Source organism: Vigna umbellata, chromosome 1, assembly GCF_029865625.1.
Source record: "Vigna umbellata cultivar VRB3 chromosome 1, Vumbellata_1.0, whole genome shotgun sequence".
In the NCBI taxonomy this organism is placed as follows: Eukaryota; Viridiplantae; Streptophyta; class Magnoliopsida; order Fabales; family Fabaceae; genus Vigna; species Vigna umbellata.
Window position 1 is genome coordinate 19,120,349 of NC_142165.1, and position 22,134 is coordinate 19,142,482.

The 22,134-nt window shown below is 31.6% G+C and overlaps 3 protein-coding genes across 3 annotated transcripts; 1 reads left to right on the forward strand and 2 right to left on the reverse strand.

The window, feature by feature from the left end:
• Nucleotides 1-1,636: 1,636 nt before the first annotated feature.
• LOC124832678 (vacuolar-processing enzyme) lies at nt 1,637-8,040 on the reverse strand. The gene is made up of 9 exons (XM_047306939.2): nt 7,771-8,040; nt 5,222-5,386; nt 4,977-5,133; nt 4,319-4,404; nt 3,934-4,133; nt 3,608-3,656; nt 3,267-3,473; nt 2,619-2,825; nt 1,637-2,354 (listed from the first exon to the last, which is right to left on the reverse strand). The coding sequence occupies exons 1-9, from the start codon at nt 7,963-7,965 to the stop codon at nt 2,172-2,174; spliced, it is 1,449 nt and encodes a 482-aa protein (XP_047162895.1). The 5' UTR covers nt 7,966-8,040; the 3' UTR covers nt 1,637-2,171.
• A 4,975-nt stretch (nt 8,041-13,015) lies between these two features.
• On the forward strand, nt 13,016-17,394 carry LOC124832676 (uncharacterized). Its single transcript, XM_047306936.2, has 4 exons — nt 13,016-13,313; nt 14,456-14,561; nt 16,412-16,555; nt 16,802-17,394. Exons 1-4 carry the CDS (start codon nt 13,057-13,059, stop codon nt 17,054-17,056), a joined length of 762 nt encoding a protein of 253 aa, XP_047162892.1. The 5' UTR covers nt 13,016-13,056; the 3' UTR covers nt 17,057-17,394.
• A 190-nt stretch (nt 17,395-17,584) lies between these two features.
• Nucleotides 17,585-20,593, reverse strand: LOC124832687 (putative protein phosphatase 2C 72). Its single transcript, XM_088099375.1, has 6 exons — nt 20,449-20,593; nt 20,178-20,352; nt 19,451-19,786; nt 19,108-19,222; nt 18,313-18,539; nt 17,585-17,996 (listed from the first exon to the last, which is right to left on the reverse strand). Exons 2-6 carry the CDS (start codon nt 20,334-20,336, stop codon nt 17,799-17,801), a joined length of 1,035 nt encoding a protein of 344 aa, XP_087955501.1. The 5' UTR covers nt 20,337-20,352; nt 20,449-20,593; the 3' UTR covers nt 17,585-17,798.
• Nucleotides 20,594-22,134: the final 1,541 nt, after the last annotated feature.

The following is a 22,134-nucleotide window of genomic DNA, read 5'->3' on the forward strand; positions in this document are numbered from 1 at the left end:
AAAAAACGAAATTGTTTAAATTAAGGGAAAGATAATGAAAATTATAAAATTATTATTATTAATAATTAAAGATGTAAATATTAATCATATTATATAAGCTTGTTTATGTGAAGAAAAAAAAGTTTATTTTGAATTTTGCACTTGTGGTAATTATGATGAAAGCATATGTTGAAAGAAGTAGGAAATTAAATTAAAGTGGGGAAAATGTAAAAGAAAAGAGTTAACGGTGAAGGCTTACATTGATGGTGCGTTGCATGAATTTAGCCCTCCTTTTGGGTCTTGGAGGAAGTTTTGTACCTTTGAAGACCAAAAAATCTTCCTCCTTCTCTTTGTAGGTCAAACCAATCATGAACTTGGGTACCCAAATTGGTGCCTCCTCCTTTTCCGAGACTGATCCATTAATAATACCATTTTTGTTATTATTATTATAGGCAGTGTCTGATGTGACCACCAACTTCTTGTTATTATGCTCAATAACATTATTGTTATCAGTCTCTGTCATATCGTACACATCCCTCTCTGCTGAGATAATTTGCTTGCCCCTCATAGCCATTGAAGTATCCCAATTCCTAAATAAGATAAATTAAGAAAAAAGAAGAAGCACAAACCATGGGTAATCAATGCTGTATGTTTGTTTCTTAACCTTTACTGACCTTAGAATTCTAAACATTTAATAGGGAATCCAAAAGTATATGAATTGAGAAATCCTTTTTGTATTGGAAGAAAATTAAACAGATAATAATAGGTTTAGGGGAGTGTGGCTTTATGAAATTTACCTTGTGGGTTGATCCAGATTGCAGGATTGAAGAGTTTGGGATGTTGATGGATTTTGAGTAAAAATATTGGCTTTTTATTTTATCCTTTACTTCTTAGGAATTATCGATGGATTTTGAGTAAAACATGACCTTCGTTTTTGTCTTTTGAAGAAAAAAGTCGGTGCGTCACGTGTGAGCATTTAATTTATTTTACTTCCCAAGAGAAAAGGTTTAAACGTGATATTTGAGAGATTTCTTATAAGGGGGATGAGTGCTTATTGGTGAATGAAGAGAAGATGAAGTATATTTTACAACGTGTTAAAATATAAAATGGGACATATCATATGTAACAGTTAAATCTCTCTGAATTGTTAAATCGATATGTTTCATAAAAAATAATTTATTTAGTGAGTTATAATGATTATTAATTTATAAGGTAAATTAAATTATGTATACCATTATTTTGGGAAATATAGTTTAGATGATATAAAATAAAAAGAAATATATAATTAAATGTAAGATGATGAAAAATACGAAAGAGATTAAAGTTGGAGTAAGAAAAACGGAGATAAAAGGTTATGTAAAATTGTTAAGCTAATCACATGTTCGGTAATAGCTACCATAATATTTAAAGGTCATTTTCGATATTTAATGGCTCGAAATCATTATTTGTTTTTTGCGAGTATCATTATATTATTACCTAGTTTTAATCACAAGAAGCTAATCGTGATATATGAAACCAACTTCTAGCTAAACTTTCTAGATTGGATTGTGAAATTAATGTTGTAAATTATTTGAGATTTTACTAAATAGTAACTTTGTAAGACTGGAAAAGTAAGTAAAAACAACAGACAATAGTATAGTATAGTTGAGTCCAAATATCATAAAGGATAAATATAATGTCCCCATTAACATTAAACAGTAATTTTTACATCATATGTTGTACCAGAGAATAATTATACAAAATGTTGGACAGTCTGTTGCAAAGTGACTAGGGAAAACCCGATCTGCCAGTTGCCTATTGAATCAAAACACATCATAAACCTGTGTTTGCATACAAAGCAACTATCGCTTTATCCTCCTAATGCCATAAATGGATGGGTTTATACAAATGCAGTTGCATTACGTGTTTGGATTAGCGTTTCAAATGTGATTTGTCACGTTTCTGATGTGATTTTCAGAAACTAGTGTAGTTGTAACTTTCACATTACAAACGTGATTCATCCATTCTCAACAGGTTTCCAAACACAAGCAATATATGCCAAACTAAAATATATGGAACTATGGATCCTTCTTCCGACTCCTAGTAGTGTCCCAATTGCATTTACAGAGGCGGGACAAGATATGTATGTACAACCACATAACATAATGTAACAATAATCATGCTTTGATCTTTACCGGTGAACATTACAGGAATTATGCACTGAAACCCCTTTGCAGAGAACTCCAGGAACTGGCAGGAATAGTGACACAAGCTTGTGCTGAGGCTTCAGCCATTTGCTCCTTCTTTATTCCTACATTGCAGATGTTTGCAAAGGACCTCATGTGTTTCATCCCATACTGAGACAAGGATCCACAATGTGTCTCAAAAGTCCTTACCTGCATTCAAAATAGGTTAAGATGACCATTATTTTCTCTTAAAGCAAAGTGATCAACGAAAGAGACCCGACTCTGTTTCAGGTTCAACAATGTTTGCCCTTGTTCATTTTCAGACAGGTTATTTTGCAATTAGAACCCATCACAAACCATAACTACATCATTGCTTCAAGGGTCAAGCTAAAAAGTAATGAATCTAATTCTATTACTCTATACTTATTTATGACAAAATCTCTCTATCATATTGGCCTCATAAAAAAATTATACCATGGTTTTCAGGCAGGCCCAGTCATCAACAAGTGCCGATCCAGCCGGTCTAACAGCATTCAGTACTTCAGGAGCCTTTTCAAATCCAAATAAAAGCTTTCCAACAAGTTTCACACTGTCGTCTATATGCATTCTGTGAGACATTACTTCCAGAACTTGTTTCCGAGCTTCATTTTTTTTAGGAGAACCTTCCGGAGCTTTGCGGAACTGGCAAAAAACAGTGTAGATGAAATTAAGATAAAATACTGTAAGCAAAATTTTATCACCCACAAAATTAAATGTGTCATCAGATTACAACCTTTATCTTCTAGTGGTTTAGTGCAAAACATTCCTGGAAAAAAGGGTTACTACTGGCGAGTAGCATCAAGGCATGAGATGCACCTAACTTTACAGATCTATCGGTTTTAGATCACTTCCCCGTATGAATATCTAGCTAGTTCAGTTCTACTAGTACTTCAAATATATGGTTATGATATCCCGTGCATTGACGCACCCACTTATCTCAACACTGAGGAGTATTGGTTTAAGCAAACAATATGTTTTGTTCCCATTAACAGCATATGACATGTTTATTGGTTTTCACCGGTGAGAACATGATCAAGCAATTAATTCATAACCAAAAGAATGAATATTGCACAAACAAGATACCTTATGCCAAAAATGGACGAGATCAGCATCCCTTTGGTTGACTGCTGTTGAAGATGACCATAAGGAGTTTTCATCCACGAAAGTCAAATTATCATTTGCAGGATCTGTACCCAAATACAGGAAGAGATTATCCTTGTTAAACCCTACATCACCATACTGCATCACGTGAGAGCCATAGTAACCTCCAGCTAGAGTCCTATCCTTAACCTGTAAAGGCAGGATGAATAAAGCCTCAGTTACAACTCTTAGCACATCTCACTTGTAACTGAGCAATCAAGGTATTGAATTATATTCTTATATTTATACTATTTAATTTAAAAAATTAAAAAACAAGAACTCACCACTTTATATTGTTGGTGTAAAGATTCTGTTCGCAAATTGTGTCTATCACTGCTCACAAGTAAAGAAAAATAAAATTAATCCCATGCAATTTACGTTATTATTTAAACAAAGTACAGTTCTTCTGATCTAACATTAAAAACAGAGCAAGTGCAAAAATAAATAAAAACAACTTTATCATAAAAAGCATCTCGAAGAACAAACACACAGTACGATAGTCACACGCATTAACAACTCCACTGTGAATACATAAGTCATGAATATATAAGTATTCCATGATAATTGATATCATTTATGATCTAATTGTTTTTGCCTACGATGCACATACCTGTCTTCCATCCAAGCAACACTGTACAGGTCACCCAAGCAGGTTGAATATTCTGGGGGAGGACTAGGATACTCCCCAGGACAATATGTTCCCCAACTACTTTCTTCGGCATTCGAAGCCGTTGTTGCATAAATATTGATATCTTCAGGAAGAAGACCTTCAAAAATACTTCCAGCTTCACATGCCTCCAAATAAAATACCTGCACCACCATAGTATAATCCAAGGACTTAGTGCGTTCAAATTAGCTTATTCTGTGTTCAAAACATCTTACTATGTTCTTAGCCAAAGCCCCCAGTGAGAGATTTTTGAAAGGTGGAGGGGGATTATTTACCTAAAAAGCAATGAAATCCAAATTTTAAAAAATGAGAACTTTTAGAAACTCACTAGGTTTTTATACGTTCCAGAAGCATGCTTTTTCTTCAATACTTCAACCAAATCAGATGCATATATGTAAGGACCAGCAGGCGTCCCTAAAATCCATTCACATATCCCAAAAAAAATCAAGTAAGAAATAGCAAGGAGCAGATATTAACATTGTCAGTAGGAAGAACCATGTATTCCACCCGTCTCCCTTTCTTTTTTTTTTTCCCTTTTCCATATTCCTTTTGCTCTGGTAACTGTAATTTAACCTTCATGTTACCCACACGTGTTCAAAAAGAATTCAAAAGAGATATACATAGAGGCCGTTCGATCTACTGAATCATGGGATATATAATAGTCTCTAGAAAAAGGATGAAAATATTTTTCTGATCAGAAAAGAATGAAATATTATATAACGGAAAACTAGGATTACAAAATCACAATGAATGATTTTCATTTCAGCACACTTTGAAATGTCTCCGTCAGAAATTATGAACAGAGGTTGTATTACTAACCAAACCACAGGCATAATCAAGTAAATCTACACACAAAACCAACCAAACAACAAAAGTAATAACCTCAATCCAGGCCTATACCATGCTGAAACCCATATAGACAACCAAACCAACACAATCCATGACTGTAATTAAAATTTTCTGTGAGAGAACTTAGAGCTACTAACCGAGAACCCCTGGACCACCATGATCAGAGTAGAATATAAATATGCGATCATCGGGCCCACTGTTCACAACCTTCCCACTGCCACCGGTAAGCGCCGACTTATCTCCAAGTAAAGCAGCATAAAAGTTATGAGCAGTAGCATCTTCGCCAGTGTAATCCTACCATGAAAAACAGTCCACATATTAGACCCTATCAAACTAGAAATAGCAAGAAGATATTGGATAGTGAAAAGCCTAACATAAATACCTTTGGAACTCCTTCATAAACATCACCCCCATCTGGTTTGTTAATGATGACTCCAGGCCTTGGATTGTCCCAATTGAATGCAATGTCATCATACATAAAAACAATGATATTTTCTTCTTTCAGGCCACCTTTCCTCAGTATTTGATAGGCATGACAAATATCGGCCTGAGGCAACAAGAAAAACTATACATTAGAACTAAATAATTATGCAATACAGGAAATTATGTTAAATTAAGGGAGTCCAGAGCTTTTTTTCGTTTCCCGTGTGCATATCATCGAAACAGGAAACGGGTTTAAAGATGAAAGTTTTGTATCCTTTTAAGATGAGAGCCGACTAAGTTTTATCTGTTTAAATCATTTTCCCTATGTCAGTCTATGTTTTATAAACTCCGTTCAAATCATTATGATTCAATAAGATTGCAATTAAGATGACAAAAAATCACAGCTAAGACATAAAAGCTGGACAGCATTCAAAACAGTTTTTCAGCATGATGACTTGTATATCACAGAATGATAAAATATTGACTACAGGGACCAAACTTAACATATAATTAAGAGTAATACACACTTTTGACACAAAATACAAAAAGTAAAATGATCATGAAATATAAAATTTATATTTTTTTTAAAGAAAAAAGAAAGTAAAAAGTAAAAAAAGATAATATCAAAATGTAAAAAGTAAAGTGAATAAAAAATATTAACTTATCATAAATTTTCATAATTTGTATTTAAACGTGTCAATTATTTTCAATTTATTCAGAGATAACATTGTAAATGATTTTGCGTTGAAACTAACTTGCAGTCACTTTCGTAAACGGCACTAATTGGGGATTGTCTACGGTGTCCAATAATATATTTTACGAGTATCAAAATGTTAATCATGTTTTTTTTCCTGCTTTCTAAAGGCATGTTTTTTTGCTGGTTCAGTCTTTTGGATGAAATTCACGTGAGTCTCATTAAATATGTGAATATCATTAATAGAATTTCTTAAAGGAGAGTGATGACTGACTAAAAACAAAACATTTAAAACCATTATACATAAAATATTAATAATAATGTCAAATTTAAAGAAAAAAAATACGCACAAGTTATTACGTCATATTGGTTCACCAAAGAAGTGGTTGCTGTTGAGTGACAACGTAAACAGACAGAAATACAAGACATATCAAATCACATTAAAAATATTAATTATTTCATCACACATAAATTACAAAATACAATAATGAGTTAAAAAATAAACTTATAAGAAATCAAATTCAGATGTAATTTAGTAAAAAAAAAAATTAAAATTTAGAGTGGATTATCAGAGTTTCTGTTTTAATGCCTTGCCTCCCTCAGAGTTATTGCTATCCTAGTCACACCCTTCTTGATAAAGAAAACCGCACATCTCTCCATCGAGTGACTGTCCTAAGAATAAGATACATATCTGTATGTTTTTAATATTAAAGTACAGGAAATAAATGCAACTTTTTAATAATTGAAGGACACTCCAAGTGTGCAATTATTCTCCATATTTTAACTATAAACTAAAAGTCAACAGTTTAGGTTGGTATTATGTCATGCAAGAGAATTGCTGATTATAATAAGATGTTAGAAAACTTAGCAAGAACACAAGTACTTGGCAAAGCAAAGTTACTCAAAACACAAAACATGCGAGGATCTCCCTTCGTTCAACTACCATATACAAGAAGCAACTTGAAATTATGAACTCAACTATTTATAACAATAGCAATAATAAGGTTTAATTACTTATTTAGTTGTTAATTGTTTGACAGCAAATTTATACTTTAAAATTCTTCATTAGCTATTCAAAATATCATTTAATTTTTTGTGTACTTTATTTACTTAATATATATTTTACTTTACAATGATTTTAATACGGGATTTCAAGCAGATTTTCTCATACCACATATCTTAAAAGATTTTATCAACATTTATTTTTGTTATAATTTTAAAAGTTGATTTATTACGTTTTGTTAAGATTAAAAAATATTCTAAAATTCAGATATTTAAATTTTGTTCATATTACGTCATCGTACACGACTGAAATTTTATTATATGAGACATAAACTATATCATAGTATATTAGTTCGGATTTGTTAACAGGTATTGCAATTCACACACACACACACACACATATATATATATATATATATATATATATATATATATATATATATATATATATTCGTTTAATTTTAAATTAGAAAATTAAAATAAAATTTACCAAATATTTTTATTGTTACTGAATTTTGAAAAAATAAGTTGTTTAATTAAACTGAAAGTTTGTTTGAATATTAAAACTGATATCTAAGAGTCAGTTGGAACGTCAGTAGCAAGTTGTCACGTCTATTTATTCAGTAGGTCCTTTGAAACCGGTAAGGATCAGAGATTCATTTGTCCTGAATCGGACGGTGCACACTCTTCTGAAGCATAGAATCTAAAATATTCTGTGGAAAGATTCACAATCGAACGGCGGAAATAATTTCTGATAAAATGAAAATATAAAAGCATCAAAACTAGTAGAATCGAGTGAAAAGGAGACGGACCTGATGTCTGTAGTTCCAATAGCCGTTCGAACCGGCGAAGAGGATGGCCCAGCGCGTCCCCTGGACGTTGTCATCGTTACCGGAATCGGACGGCAGTCGGAGGAAGTCTCCGACGAGGTCACGGCGAGCAGCAACAAGAGCGACGGTTGCGAGGAAGAGAAGGAAGAGCGTGGAAAGAGAAGTGGCGGTGGCCATTGGAAGAGCAAAGAGAGAAGAGTGAGGTAAGTAGCTGTAATTTGGAAATTTGAACAGAGAATAAGGGATTATATAGATAAACAATAATTGCGAATTGGGAAGGTTGGGTAACAGGTAGCGTGTGGGTGACGAATTGGATACCTTCCTTATTTTTGGTTATATTCATAAGGGAAGCTTCACCGTGGGACCCACCTTGCCTTTTTCCCTTACGCCATCGGTGGCATTTCACTTATTCCTCACTATTATCAACGTAAGTTGTTAAGAAAATTGAATATATATAAAATTTAAAATTAAAAAATAAAAATGTTGCGAGATTCTTTTTTTAGGATCTTGGGCCTGGAATCATGACTCTGGAATAATGTGTGGGCCTGCTACTCTCAATTCAAGCTTCTTTCTGCCTCCAATAAACATTTTTATCTTCTATCATTAAAGGACAAAATTCCTATAACTGAATTATTGATAGTTTATGTTAAGACGTTGGGTGTTGCTCCCTCCACCACCAAAGTGCTCCTACATTTCTCTATTATTTTTTTTTATTCCAAAAATACTTTATATTTTTCTATTATTCTCTTTTATTTCAAAAATATCCTACATCTCCTCATTATATTTAACAATTTTTCTCTTTCTCTCTCCACATTAATGGAGTATTCACATGGCTCAGATTTAAACTTGTGATATATTGTAAAATTTTATTTACATTTTTCTTTAAATAAGTTTGATTCAATCTTATTTTCACTGTTCAATATATTTTTTTCTTCAAATTACTTAATAAATGGTAAAATTTTGTTCTAAATTTTTAGAAAAATGTTTATATATGTGTGTGTGTTTTTTTTACATTTAATATCTATAATTTTTAATATTATATTATGTTTTAACTTAGTTTGGCTCAAATAACTTGAATAAAGTATTTAATTTATTAGATAAATAATATAAAAATATTATTAAATAATTAAAATATAAAAAAAAGTTATTTATTAAAGATTTGGAATTTATTTAGTTCTTTCGTTATTATAAAGTTAGTATATAATAATAATAATAATAATAATATATTATTTACTATTAATATTATTATGTTTATTATTTTGTATTTGCATTAAGTTTATAAAATGGAAGTGGTAGAAGCACTAATATTAAAGTTTCCTCTTAATTGTATATTTTGCAATATATCAAAGTTTAAATCTAAGTCATATGAATGCTCCATTAATGTAGAAAAAGAAAGATAAAGATTGTTGAGGATAGTGGGAAGATGTAGGGTATTTTTGAAATAAAAAAAAATAATGAGGAGGTGTAGAGTATTTTTGGAATAAAAGAAAATAGTGGAAAGATCCAGAAACACTTGGGTGGTAGAGGGAGTAAGACTTTTGTTTACTCTTTTTATTTTTTAAATCTAAGATCTTAATTTTATAAATTTCATTTTATTTAATTTTTTATTATAGTAATATTTAATAATATTTTGTTTACCTGTAATGGTTTTATATAATCAGTTAAGCCATTAACCCTAAACCAGAGTCTTAATTAGATTTTTCCAATTTAAAAGAAAAGCTAATAATACAATTTATCAATTTGTAACATAATAAAAAAACTCTTGGAATAAAAAAAATTATCTCGTAAAAAAAATATAAAGATACAGAATAATCATTTGGAGTGCATGAGTGTAGCCTTCAACAGTATTTGCCATTCAATAGATACTTATCTGTATGTGGAATCTTTTCCATAATATCATTTTCATATTCAAGGGTCTCTTTTGATTGGACATTGATTTCAATGTCAATGTCAAACAAATAACATAGACTTGTGTGCAAGCCCACTGGGTAATTTTATAAACACTACACACTATTATATTTATTATCCTTATACAGACATGATGCTAACATCATCAATTAGGTTTCGATAAATGTGATATCATTGCCTTTTCGTTTGACTGAGTAATAATTAACTTCTTATGGTTTAATTCCTTTTTCCAATTTTGTTTGCTTAATAAGATTTGTCAAAGCTGATAATCTAATTTTTTAAACAGGGAAAAGTTAAATTATTTATTATATGAAATTATCTGGGATAAAAAGTAATTTAATATGTTATTATTAACTCATTCATATGCTTAATTAGTGGTCTTTTAATAGACTAGCTAACTGTAAAATACACTGCTAATTCCGTTTTAAATTCTGTCTACTTTTTCTAGTAGTGTTATTAGCTTGTAGTATTTATTTATTAACAATTAACTTTTAACAAAACTGCAATAGCGACAGGACGCAAATAGGCTGGACGTCCGCGTAATCACAGTGGACCAAACACACTACTTTTCTGCTTACCATTAAGAAGGGTTGGGCGCGGTAAGCCGGACGACCGTTCCACGATCACGCAACCTTGCCGCTCGTCATCCGGATAAACAACAATGAGACCGGACGATCATACCGCCTGCTAACCATGCCGCCTATAGGGATTGGCTGGCGGAAAGGCCAGACTTTTGGGAGACCGGCCGGCCATGCTGTTAATTAACCAGGTTTAAGGTAAGTTAAGGTTAAAAGTTATTGGGCTGAATTTGGACCGTGATTAATTTTTCACTAATCCGAAGCCCATAGCGAAAACTATAAATGTAGATAGGTTGCATTTACTGCACATTTATTACTAACTTTGGCATCGGAGAATCTTTCGCAGGTCTCCCACCTGCGCAAGAAAAAGGAAATTGAGGAGCGAGGACGGAGGGCCGGACATACGGAGTACGAACAGAGAAGGAAGTGGAGACATTGGACGACACAACCCTTCAATCCGAAACAAAAACCAAAGTTACTTCGTAGTGTTAGAAAGTGAAATTATAGACGATATTTAAAAAAAATATTTTGACATACATATTTTTTTTTATATTTATTTGATATTATTTATTTATTTATTTGAAAAAATATAAAAAAGTTTTTTTATGATCATTTTATTTTTGTATTGTGTGTTAAATAAATATAAAAATATATCATTCTATCATTATTTTAGAGAAAACAGAGAAAAAAAAGAGAAAAATATGTTTATTTTATAAAGGAGTTGGGCCAATATTTTCTTTTAGAATTGGACTCATATGGGTTTGCGTGTATGAAGTAAATGTTTTTTTCATTCCTTATTATAACTTCAGCAAAATAGTTTGTTCATTTGCTAACTACACCCTAAAGTAATTATAAGGAATTTCATTCCAAATGATGTAATTTTGTATGTTTTCTTTCAAAAGCTTTATTTTATTTAAATTTATAGAAAGGCACAAAAGTAAATGATGTTAATCTAGTACTTGCTTTATTTGATATTATGTCTATTGCAAAAATACATCTACACTACTATATTATTATTAAATGTTTTTATATTATTAAAAGAACTGAGAGATAAATCCCATGTGATGGAGGGACCATCTTGGCTTGTCTTAGAAAATAGCATAACACCAATCAAACCTATTACAAAATACCTTAAAATTAAGGATTTGTTATATTATTTGGCATTGTATTCAAATTGTTCAAGAAAGCATTGCTTTGACACAAAGGCTTGCACTCTCACCAAAACGAGAAACTAAGAATCATCTTCTACAAACAATTGATCATGATTGCGTGAAAATCTCTCTTTTCCAATATTTTAAAACATTACTTTCACTAAATACATTGTTGTCATTTTTCTAGAAGATTGTGAAGTGATTATCTTTTAAAATTCTTTCATGATTAAGACTCTGTATGCAAACCCTTTTTAAAATTCATCTAAATGATTACATTTTAAAATATCAACAAACTTTTTCAAATAGTAAAAGATACCATTCATCATATTTTTTTATTTAAAAAATAATGGAATTGTGTTGGAGCAAATGGACTAGAATGATAAGTGGCAACATATTGGTATGTGTAGGAGACAAAAATCCACTTGCAAGTATGAGTCCATCAACTACCATAAAAAATCTGCCAAATAGAATCCTTTCTTCAACCCCCATTTGATCCTTATCCAAAAAAGAATCACCACCTTATGCAATGTGTGAACAATAAGAGTTTAAGCCATTCAAGAACATGACTTGTCAATTTTTTAGGTTCAATGGTGGCTCATCAAATCACAATTTAACATAATTGACTACTCTTCATCTTGTCTATTTGAAGACAACAATGAGATGTTTGGACAAAAGAATCTATATGAAGAGTTTGTTTCGTCAACAACTTATTAATATAGGAAAACAAAAGTGATTTTCTTAATGAATTTCATTAAAAAAAAGTAACATATATAAGAAATCTATCATTAAATTGATTCCAACACACCAAATTCAAATGAGTGTATTTTGTGCTTAATATAATTTATTGTACATTTAAAGTAATAAGAAAACAAATATTTTTACATTTATTTGAATATATATATATATATTTGAATTTAACTTACAATTAAAAATAATTTTAAATTGCATATTTGAAATTAACTAATACAAAAAAGTTTATAGCTCTTTTGTAATTATATCACAACCCATGTTTAAATTATTAGTATGTATTCTAAGAATTGAGTTTGTGTATATATAGTAACTTTTATATAGAAGCAAGAATTGAATATATCATCACACCTAACATGTTAACATAATGAAAGCTTATGTATAATATCATCTCTAAAATATCAATTTTTTGTTTTATTTTAATAATTAACACTATCTAAATCATTATATTATATTATTAAAAATACCATCTAAACTATATTTGAAACCAAAATAAATATTGTTTTTATTAAAACTTAAAAATAAGAATTAAATTTCATAATTCATCAGCATTTAAGTGGATGGTACAATTCAACTAAATTTTATGTAGACAAATTTCGCACTAACCAAACCATGCATAAAAATCAAATTTAAACCCTAAGTTTTTCCTCCTATATTACCTTTCGAATAAGTTTCGTTTTTAAAGTTTATACAATATAGTAAATATAATTAATGCTAAGCATTATGCGGCACTCGTAATTAATTACCCTAAATTTGGAGTTTAAGTTAAGTCGGCGATATTAAACGGAGCGTGATGAAACTGAAGCAGTGAAATATATAAACTGAGAAACTTTTCATTTGATTCGTTGAGGTTTTCGATTATTGGAGTTGTTGAGTGTTTTGAAATGGAGAATGGAGAGAACATTCTGGACGCGATTCTCGAAGAGGAAATTTTGAACGATGTTGAAATGGTCGACGTTGAAGAAGGGGAATTAGTGGAACAGGAGCAGAAACAGGAACAAGATGATTCACGAAACGTTTCTGGACAAAACGTTGTCGTGGAAGCTGATAATACGAAACCGCAGAGTAAGAACCGAAGGCGTAAAAACAAGAGAAACAGAAGAAAGGGTTCAGGAATAAACGGTGCCGTTGATATTAACAGGTTTTAACTGTTACCCTCTTATTTCTTTTCAATGGGTTTTCGTTTTTGTTTTTGCTGTTGACAGAGTATGAGAAAAAAGGTGTCTACTTTACGTTCACGACACCACTTCGTTTACCTGACTTTTTTTCTGGTGAAAATGATCTTGTGCTTGAAAATGATGTTTTGCAAGTGGATTTCGAAAAATTAGTTTTATTTGAACAAGAGTTACAGTAGTATTTTTTGTGAATTGAGAGACAAGCTTTCAAGTTTCGTAACCAAAATTGTTTATTTCTTTTCATTTTGTAAGGGTCTGTTTGTATGATTGCGACCTGTTTGTACTTGATTGTTTCTAACTCAATTAGTGACGTTGGATATTGAATATAAGTCTGATTATATAACTGTGTTAAATACTGAAATAGAAAAAGAAAGTTATGATGGTAATAATAGTTCTACTTGTAATACAATAAAACAGAATTTTAATAGGAAGATTATATGACCAAATTGTATTGATGATAATAGATAATGATAGTGGATTTTTCAAATAAGCACTACAACCTATTACGTAATTAAATTTCTGAAAATAATGTCAACACAGTAGATTGAAGTTATGCAGCCCCAAACATATCCCATCATTCCTTTGATATTAGATGGTTTTTTCAAATAAGCACCACAATTTATAACATAATTAATTGAATTCTTAGAAAAAGAATGTGGTTGTGAAAACAATTTCAGTACTATAGTTTGAAGTTAGGACACATCATCACCATACACTTCCCATCATTCCTTTGGTTTTCAAGTTCTAGTTATCCTGTTGGGAATCAAGTTGGCCAAACATTTAGCATATGACTTTAGTCTTTAGGAGTATCTATGAGCACAAGACGTACCAAATACAAATACCAACCTACTCAGTAGAGTCTGTAGCATGTGTACAGCTTGACTTAATCTAATGACTGGTCCAGTACAGCAGACTCCCAACTAATGGGAAAAGACAGGAACCTTGCAAGTTGTGAGGTTGTTTTCGGGTTTTAAACTATTAATCTGTGATGTCTGGTAACAAGACAGCTTCCTCATCGTTGCACCACTGCTCACCAATCCTCAATCCTTATCCTAAATTATTTACTGATCAATTTTTCAGTTTCTGATAAATTTATTTCTTCTATCAGGTTTGTGATAGATGTATGTCGGCGGCTGAAAGAGAAAAAGTCATACATGGTATATACAGCTGTTGCTTGCCTTGGAGTTTCTTCATTAAGTGATCTCATCAATGAGGTATTGGAACCCTCACTGAAATGTTGCTTTCATGTTGAAAGTTCTTTTTCTGTGTCTGTTACTCTATTAATTTTAGAGTGAAATATCATGGTCGTTTAGAGGTTTGAAAACAATTTAAGAACATCTAATGAAATTTTGGTTGGTGCTTGAATGTGCTGAGTTCCCCTTACTTACGTTTCTTGACTTACTACGGATCTTGACTTACTACGTGTCTTGACTTACTTCTGAACTGTTCGACTAAACACTTTCTGTTCTTTTAATTGTATTTGTTGCTCGTAATAATTGGATTATGGATATGGTGGTTTGAATTATATGAAAACATTTTAAAAGAAATGCAATAGTAAGAACAATTCAAATAGTTTCACATATCCAATACTCTTGAATACTGCACCAGTTTGTGTCAATAAAGTATCTATAATACTTCTATTTGCTTCACCCATCTTATACCGATATGTTTTTAATCAATATGTAACTGTAAAGTGTTAAATCTTTAAATCATTTTATGTAATCCAATACAACTACATGAAGCATATAAATTTGTGTAATATAGGAAGGTTGTCCCCTGACAAATCAAATGTGAAAGTTGTTCTCTTTATGAATGGTTTTAAGATAAAAATATGATCAATAGCACTATTCTTGTATGTAAATAGTAGAAATTAATTTATGATGAAAATCATTTATAATTTTTTTTATTATTATTTTAGCATTTCCAAAAAATATGCATGTAATTTAGATTTGTATGATTGCACTTATGCATTTTTAGTTGTGTATCTTAGATGTATCCTATTAATTTTAGAATGATTGTATGCTGTATCGAATACTGGAGTTATCTGATATCACAGTTGTGCATCATAAGATATTCCTATTCTTGGCGTGTCTCTTTGTTTCATCTCTTGCATGAATGTGCATAACAATGTTTATAATTTTTTTTTTAATATTTTCCCTTGATCAGAGTTGTGGCTTTTATTTGCCTGTTGTTAGCTGAATATATCCACTCTTCATAGCGCCATACAACCATTCATAATGTCTGATGTGTACAACGCTGTATCTAACATTGCAGATTTTTATCAGAGATCATTTCAAACCTCTGCCTGAGCTTTTGATGTTCCTGGCTGATGAACCACTTCAATTATTTGATTCTTTTGAAGGTCGATATTTATTGCTTCTCTTCATCTTGCTCTCCTAAATGGAGTAGCCAACCAAGTCACAGCTAAAATTGGATCTCTCTAAATATGCATAATGTTACTTTATTGAGGGCTATATAAATTTCATATGGCCTGAATCTTTGATTCACAACATTATTGTAGAATTCTTTGTATAGTTTTTTCTATATAGCTGAATGGCTCAAATATTAGGGAAAAATTGGTGAGTAAAAATAATATTTTGTTTTAAACATGCTAGTACCATCAAGCATTTTCCTTAAGACCAGGAGGGTCAGGATTTAGTTAGAGAGATTACCCAGATAAATGTAGGTGAAACACATGAAGGTTGTATTTAACTGAGCATATAACTCGTTTCAGCTCTCCAGGATATCTGCATTTGCAGGATCAATCATTGAGGGCATTTTTGCTTAAATTTTGGAATACTTTGGCCCATGAACATATTAGTTCTTTGTTTCTACTGTTTCATTAGGATTTAATGAATTTGAAATTGTTTGTAGCTTATTCTCTTCATGAATCACAGTGGATGGTGTACATTATTTTACGAATTATTTATAAATGAGAATATTACTGACTTTAATCACTAATTAATGGATTTGGTGTTTTTTAATTGTTTTTTGGTGTTCTTCTCTGAATTGTTTAATTTGATACACATCTTGTAAACTCGTATAAATAAATGTGAAATGACAGGTGGATGCTATACAGTCCTGTGGAGGACAGAAGACTGTTGATGGTAGCCGATTTCGGACAAGGGGTGGGGTATTGTGGAGCATCATTAAGGTTCGAGAACCAAATGCTTACAAAGAGATCATGAAAAAAGCAAAGGAGTTTGAGGTGTGTGACTGACCTTTATGTTTTGTGTCAAAACACTTTACATATCTGTGTTTGTATTGAATGAAAATAAGTTTGTTTTGCATGTTCCTATTATCTAGGATAGGAAGAAGCAGCCCGGTTAGTGTCAGAGTTGTACTGTTTTCTTTTGAACAAGTGTTATGAATTTGTGTCAGAACCAAGATTATTCATCATGTCATAATTTGCTCTCTAATATCTAGTTTCTCGTCATTGTTTATAACAATGCAGAAGCAGTTTAGGCAGCCAAATGTTAACAGGCCACCTCTGCAAAGGAAAGAGAATTCTTCTTTAGGGGAGGCCTCTACATTTGGTAGCAGGCCTCAGGGTAATGTTTCTGAGAAACCCTTTTCTGCATTACAAAGGCAAAATCAACCTGAACCATCAGGAGAAGCGAAACGTAGCTCTGTTCAGGACAGATTAAGGATACCTGTTTCTTATGATGATGACTTGCTCGAACTAAGCACGGATAACAACCCAACCTGACTCTGGATGAAAAGGGACCTTCATACTGTGACTCTTTTTTCAACCCTTTATCAAAATTTACATCTCTTTCTCATTCTCACCCATTACTGCTCTCTTTTTGCCTTTCATCCCGATTTTGGTCTGTGAAACAAGTTCACACAGATGGGGCAGTATTTTGCATTTGGATTTTACTGGGAAGGATTTTTCTTGTAATGAGACGAGAGGGTATTTACTATATAGCATAAGATTTTTTATGCACTTGAAATGGATGGGAACTATTGTGAAGAGTTTCGCTAGTCTTGGACAAATACACTACATATTTATCCTTCAGTTATGAATTAGTCGGTATTATATGAGTCTATGGATCTAGAATATATTATTTAAATTAATTCTAAATGTCACTCAAGTCGACTCTGATAAATATTTTGTTTCACGTTGATTTGATTTAGAATTCAAAATTAACAATGAAATAAAGCAAACTTTTTTGTTTGGTTATAAATTTTATATTATCACTATTTTCTTTTAAAATAAAACATCTAAATCATTGCATTTATTTAATTTTAAAAATATCAATTTTATTTAAAATTAACTCTACAAAACGCTCGCTGAAATACATGCAATATCTATCAGTGATTGAAGCAATTCCTCTTAGTTTCTTGGCCCCTGCTAAAAACATCTAGTTTTCAATTCATCTAGTTTCACAAAGCATGATTTGAGGAAATGGTGTCCAGAATATTAGTGAAGGAACACTGACTAACGAAGGTTAGTTTTGAAATGGCTGAAGCTGTGGTTTCTGGTGCAAGAAGAGACAAACCACAGTGCAGTCATCTGCCATATATGAAGGAAACTTGTTTTTCCATGCAGCAGTTGCTGCTTCCACTACTGCTCTTGCTGCAACCTCTTCACTCTCTGCACTCCACACAATTGATGCAACCTCGTTGTTGCTTAGTACATCCCACACCTATAAGCAAGAAAAACCAAAAAAAAAAAGTTCCTTATAGAATGCTTGTGCAAAAATACACTCCACTAGCTAATTCCACACACAATAACAGGGAACAATTTCTAATAAGAAATGCTGCATAACCTATAAGTTGTATAACAAATTATACTAGGAACAAAGAAAAAGTTAAAAGGTAACAAATGATGTAATGAAAGAGATAAACACAACAAAACATTTTTGAACATACAATTCTTCGAAAATCTTACTAATATGACAAACTGTACAACAGTTTATTTAAGAGATAAACTTCAGATACTGTTCTGCAAATATCACCTACCCCATCACTGGCAAGAACAATAAATTGATCACTTGATCCTAAAGGGTGGTGAGAAATATCTGGGATAGCAATAACACCATAATCCTTGAGCAAGAAATCTCCAAAAGATCGAGACATGGCTAGGCCAGGGGAGTGTTCATTGTTGGGCATCCACACTCTCTGGATTTCTGGTTCTTCCTTTGATGCATACACACAACCATTGCACCTTCTTATTCTTTCTGCTTCTCCTGCATTCCAATTTGGTTCCAAATAAATTTACTTGGTTTTAATAGTTTTGCATGCAAACAACTTTAATCAACTTCTTAAAGCTTCCAATGCATTGTTATTTGTATAAACCAGAAGTTTCTGCAAATATATTATTTTAAAAAATTAAACATGTTTTTAATCCTTAAACTTTGATTTGAATTTACCGTCTCAAACTTTGAAACGATTTGATTATTAAACTTTAAGAATAAACAAATATAATTATCTTAATCCAATTATATTAAATTTTTTTAACATATTAAATAATATTTTAGACTAAAATTTTAGCTGTTTACGTCAATTTGACATATTTTAATTCAAATGTTAACATCATTTAATATATAAAATATATTTAAAGTCATTTTATTAAAAATATTATATTAATTTACTTTTAAAGTTTCTGATAACAAAGGAAAATGCTAATTTTATTGACTTACACTTTGTTACCATAAAGTGCTATTAGTACAAGCATTTCAGGTTTAGACCTCAAGAAAAGTGGTGTCCCAGAAGAAGAATCTGCAAGGTATATATAGTTTACAAGAAGAATCTTACGAGGTAACTCGGGCTTCAAATCCGTGGTCAATTGGGTGGCTACGAGTTTTTCTTCACATATCGTTCCCATCACTGCTCTCGAATCGCCCAGATTTGCTATGATAAGACCTTCACCCTGTGTATTGTTATTCATCATGTTCTTTTCACAATAACCATGAAAATTGATAGGAAGTTTATTAAGGAGGTGTAGTTATTTTTTTTTTCATGTTTCGTAATTGGTCATTTCTCTTGAAACTTAATAAAAATTATAATAGAAATTAGATAAAATATAATCAGTTTACTAAAACTTTGTGATATTTAGTAATGTGTTCAAAAGAAGATTAGTTTCTGGCAAACTTTTTACCTGTTTTATGATAGTTACAGCAGTGGTTCCACTGCCAGAGCAATCTAGATTATGTTGAAGCTTGACCTCTTTCTCCATCACCTTGAAGGCACTAACAATTGCTTCTTTCCATTTCTGAAAGTTGTTTGCATCTGAGTTCTCTTTCATTGTGCCAACATGGTCTTTTGGGGTGGTGTTGTGACAACCATTTTCTATAGCATCAATCTTTTCAAGAGCATTCTTTTGTTCCAGAATGAGGGAAGATAATTGTCTGCTTACTATTTTACTCACTCTGTGTCCATTCCCTCCATGACCATCATAAACGCCACAAAATGTTCCATCTTCCGTTCCATAACCCTTTTTTTTTTAGGAAAATGCACACGAAAATGATTATGTACTCAACAAATCTTAATCAGACTGACAAAGCAAGAGAAAACAGTTCATAACCATATGATCATGTACAGTACATCTGTTGATCTTTTGTTTTAGTTATTTCAAAAATCATGATTTTTCTATTCATAGATTTGCAAAACTGTTTTAAATGCAGACATCAAACTTATAAAAACAGGCAATCAAAGGTAGGTTGGCCTTTTAAGGATTATTACTTGGTTTGATTTCTAAAACCATTTTAAAATCTCATGATTTTAACTTATGTCTTTGAGATGCATAAACTCCTAAGAAATTGGAAAAAAAAACATGAAATTCTGTGATTTGTTTGATGTTTGAACAATGAAACTGCAGAAAAAACCTGGTGAATAGAGGCAGCATCTTGGTTGAGTCCTTTGGTACCCTGTTTGGAGTAAACAGAGAAGAGTCTCTGACTCCCATTCAGGACCTTCTTCCTTTCTTCAAATAGTATCACATTCTCATCATCATCTTTTTCTGAAACTGATATGCAGATACCCATTTTCCTAATCCTTCAACTTTATCAATACAGTGAAATCACTGCACCTATATATACGAAAAATCTCTGATAATAATAAAATATATAAATATCCATGGTGGCTTGTATCACATACCTGAAAGCTGAAGCCTTTTTAACTACAACCATGACTTTCTGTTAACGATTACTTATTCAATTTCCCAGTACTCGCTTTAAGGGATAATTTTTAGATTTAATATTCTAAACCAATGCTCAAAAGGGAGTGACTTTCCATTTTAAACTTTTTATACATTTTCCAACCTAATTAAAAAAATATAGTTTTTTACAGTTGACAAATCAAAGCACGGCGACAAAAATATTCATTTACCAACAAATATCTAACCTTTAATAACTACAAGTTTGACTCCAAATAAAACAATTTTTCTACTTTCTGTCATAAAGCCAAACACTCTAAGCCTGGTATAATTTATTTGAGAACGCAAGTAGACATTAGAAAGATCCTATAAATCAACTAAAATGAAAGTTAACATTGCCGTCTTAATAGAAAAAGAAAAAAAAATTAGTATATAAAAATATCAACAAAAGGAAAACATCAAACACTACATTTTTTTAATTATTATTACATTTACGTAATAAAATATTGGTTTAATACCTTTTTTTCGTCTCAATTTTGGAAGAGAATGCACAAAATGGTCCTAATTTTTTTGTTGTTCTTCAATGTAGTGTTAAAGAATATAATTTGTATTCAATTTAGTATTTTTTGCAAACACCGTTTAAATCGTTAACGGCTAGATGTCCAGATGTGCAGTGAAATGTAATGTATTGGCTGACATGGAGTCCTTAAGGGGTAGTGAGCTGAATTTATTATTTTTGAAATTCTATTTCTGATATTAGGGTTCTTCTTTTAAAAATTAATCGGACGTCGCCGCCGTTCCAGAGCTGCCATTTTCTTCATACCTCTCCACCTTCGACGTCTGCCCGTCACCTCTTCAGCCTCACCGCGCTGCCGTGAATTATTGCATCAACCGCAATCCACCACCACAAGCTCCTCTCCGCGAGAATAGAGCACCTGTTAAACCCCCAAATCGCATGATCTTCCAAAAAATCGTTAAGTTTTCTCACCCACCAGCAACAATATAGCGCCCACATCATTCATCATAGATGTCATCGTTGCTGGCGGCGACCCCATTGGAAGTATTTCTGAAGTCGACACCAGAATTTGTATTGCTTATTGTTTCTCCATCAAAATTGGAAAAAAAAAAAGTATTAAACCTAAAATATTAAGGGCTAAAGAGATTAGATCACCACTTCATGTAATATTGGGAATCTTAATCTCCTAGTTGGCATGAGTCAAATATTATATTTTTTTAAACAACTTCTCTCTTATCGTCTTATATTAAAAACTTAATATAAAATTACAAATTCCCTCTCGTTGTGCAGAATCCGTTCTTGTTTTAAAAGTTGGCCATGTATCAGCAAGTGACACAAGTTGCTTTTATTTAAAAAATGAACACGTATCAGCAAGTTGCACAACTTGCTTCTGCATCATTGTAAGAAGTGATCCTTTTCGGGTGAAGATCTTTCAATTGCGTGAAAGGACAAACTTCTCTTATCTTATCATTCGATAAGCCAACTGATAAGTGTGATATAAATAAAACAAATTGATTTTGCCGATGATAGGGATAATATACAAATAATATTAGATATATTCATATATCAAACAGATATTGTACAAGAAAAATTACAACAGTACAGTATTTCTAGATTCTTCATCTCAATCATAACAGTCTTTTGAAGTTTGGAAAGACGGTTGGATTCCTCA